Source organism: Rattus norvegicus, chromosome 1 (assembly GCF_021556685.1).
Source record: "Rattus norvegicus strain SHRSP/BbbUtx chromosome 1, alternate assembly SHRSP_T2T, whole genome shotgun sequence".
NCBI lineage: Eukaryota > Metazoa > Chordata > Mammalia > Rodentia > Muridae > Rattus > Rattus norvegicus.
In genome coordinates this window covers 173606899-173609626 of record NC_141534.1, presented here as the reverse complement: position 1 = coordinate 173609626, position 2728 = coordinate 173606899, and the positions used below count along the sequence as shown (strand labels likewise).

The 2728-nt window shown below is 38.6% G+C and overlaps 1 protein-coding gene across 1 annotated transcript; it reads left to right on the top strand.

Moving 5' to 3' along the window:
- The first annotated feature begins 386 nt into the window (after positions 1–386).
- Positions 387–1310, top strand: Or2d3c (olfactory receptor family 2 subfamily D member 3C). Its single transcript, NM_001000200.1, is given in 1 exon segment — positions 387–1310. A coding segment is annotated over 1 exon segment (924 nt).
- The last annotated feature ends 1418 nt before the right edge of the window (positions 1311–2728 follow it).

Below are 2728 nucleotides of genomic sequence, written 5' to 3'. Positions count from 1 at the left end.
TTATAAATGTCATCATTTTATAGTGTAGAAATATAGCCTGGTTTACAGACATACATGTTTCTTTACCTAGAATACTAGGTAAAAGGCCAGGGGGACTTTGAGCTTTTTTATTGCTTTTGGATGGACATGAGTCATCAGGAAATCTGGCCAATGGCTGCCCACATTGAGAAATATTCTTCCTTACTGGTGCTATTACAAGATCTAAGAAGAGGTTACAAACTGACTTCCAACTGTCAAATTACTAAGTAAAGTAAAACTCAGACTTAAATACATAGTCTAATGTTGGGAAGTATGATTAAAATACCTACATCATTCAGATTTTCTGAAACAATTGTTTGTGTGTGTTTCTTTCCTTGACATTCTTTTACAGGGATAAACAACCATTCATGGGTGAACACAACAGAACTTCTGTGACAGAATTCATCTTTCTGGGCCTCTCACAGGATCCACAAACCCAAGTCCTGCTCTTCTTCCTTTTCCTCCTCATCTACCTGCTCACTGTGCTGGGAAACCTGCTGATCATTGTGCTCATCCACTCAGACCCCAGACTCCACACCCCCATGTACTTTTTCCTTAGAAACCTGTCTTTTGCTGATCTCTGCTTTTCTACTACCACAGTGCCCCAGGTGCTTGTGCACTTCCTGGTGAAGAGGAAGGCCATTTCTTTTGCTGGCTGCTCCATACAATTAGTTATGTTACTTCTAGTAGGGTGTACAGATTGTGCACTGCTAGCAGTGATGTCCTATGACCGCTATGTGGCTGTCTGCAAGCCACTACACTACTCCACTATCATGACACACTGGGTATGTGTCCAGCTGGCTGCAGGGTCCTGGGCTAGTGGCGTACTTGTGTCTCTGGTAGATGCCACATTCACATTGCGTCTTCCTTATCGAGGAAACAATGTCATTAACCACTTTTTCTGTGAGCCTCCTGCCCTCCTGAAGCTGGCTTCAGCAGATACCTACAGCACAGAAATGGCCATCTTTGCAATGGGCGTGGTAATCCTCCTAGCACCTGTCTCCCTCATCCTCATCTCCTACTGGAACATTGTCTCTACTGTGATCCAGATGCAGGCTGGAGAAGGGAGACTCAAGGTCTTCTCCACCTGTGGCTCCCACCTCATTGTAGTTGGTCTCTTCTATGGCTCAGCAATATTTGCCTACATGAGACCAAATTCAAAGATAATGAATGAAAGAGATAAAATGATTTCGGTGTTCTATTCAGCAGTGACTCCCATGCTGAACCCCATCATATACAGTCTGAGAAACAAAGATGTCAAAGGGGCTCTCAGGAGAATAATGTCAAGATAGCATTTTCTGAGATGGTAATGTAAGTGTGTTAAACATGACAGAGATATGGAGAGAAGGAATTTTCTTCAAGATCTTTGTTGTTTTATGCCATTCTCTTACTTTCTTTTTCTTCTTTTCATATAGTTTTTATATGTTCCATACAACTGCTTATTTAAAGGAAAAGTATCTTAATAGACTCTGGAATGAAATTTTCAATGAAGAAAGAAAAGGGAAAGTTTTTATTTGCAAATGGAAGAAGGGAGAATCAGGAAGGAAGGAAGGAAGGAAGGAAGGGAGGAAGGAAGGGAGGAAGGAAGGAAGGAAAGAAGAGAGGGAGGGAGGGAGGAGGAAGGAAGGAAGAGAAGATTTTTTTTTTGGAAGGAAAGAGGAAGGAAGCAACATGAAAGCAATTCTTTTCTAACTTATATACAATATGGAAATTAAACAAAGTAAGTGTTATAGTATTTGTCCAAAAATACCCAATGGAAAAGCAGTCTCTCACAAATAGGAGGCTATGTTTCTTGCAATGAAGTTAACATGTGTCATTTGTACATGTATTTGGCAATTATATTATGAAGATATATTTTATATTCCATGCATCTTTGTAGAGCTTGAGAAGCAGACCATGAAAATATAACTCATGTTATATTTCTGGCATTTATTTTAAAAATTTCTGAAATTGAGTAGAAATCACATTGGCAGAATAACAAGTTATAGATGTTTAGAAATTTAAGAGAGTAGACATAAATCTAAAAATAGACAACTGGATGAGAAGATCCTTGAGTTTGATGTTACAGAATCTGGATAGTTTCTTTGTTTTCTTTACTTTTCCTACCCTCAAACAATCTGTGAGTTTCTATTGTACTGTTTTATCATCACCCCCAAAAGACTTCTAGTCATTTCTTCCTATACTCCTCCTACCAAATCTGGCTAGCTTTTAATCACAAAGCATCTGAAGACTGAATAATTTATGGGAATGATAATAGAGAATGAAGATAATGTAAAATGATGAAGTTTAGCAAGCTGTTTTGACCTTAGCGGGACAATTGAACTTTGTAATGCAAATCAGAGTTCACATAGCAGAATTTACAATGTATGCTCAGTTGCTTGTTGAAAACAGTGAATTCAGTAAAGAATGAAGTGAAATAGGTAGTTGATAAATTTCCCTTTAAACATCTGATTGCCTTGTAATTATTTTTAGATTAACTTTCTGGTTAGCATAATGAGTTAGCCTTTTGTTATGCACTTACCTATTAAGATGTTTCTTTTTTCATTTTATTGGAGCTTGTCTTTATCAATATTTCAAATATTACTCCCCTTCCCATTTACCCTCCAGAAACACCCTATCACCACCCACCCTTTGCCTCAATGAGGGTGCAATCACACTCAAAATTCTACTACCTCCTGCCCCTCCGCCCTGGCATTCCTTTACACTGGGT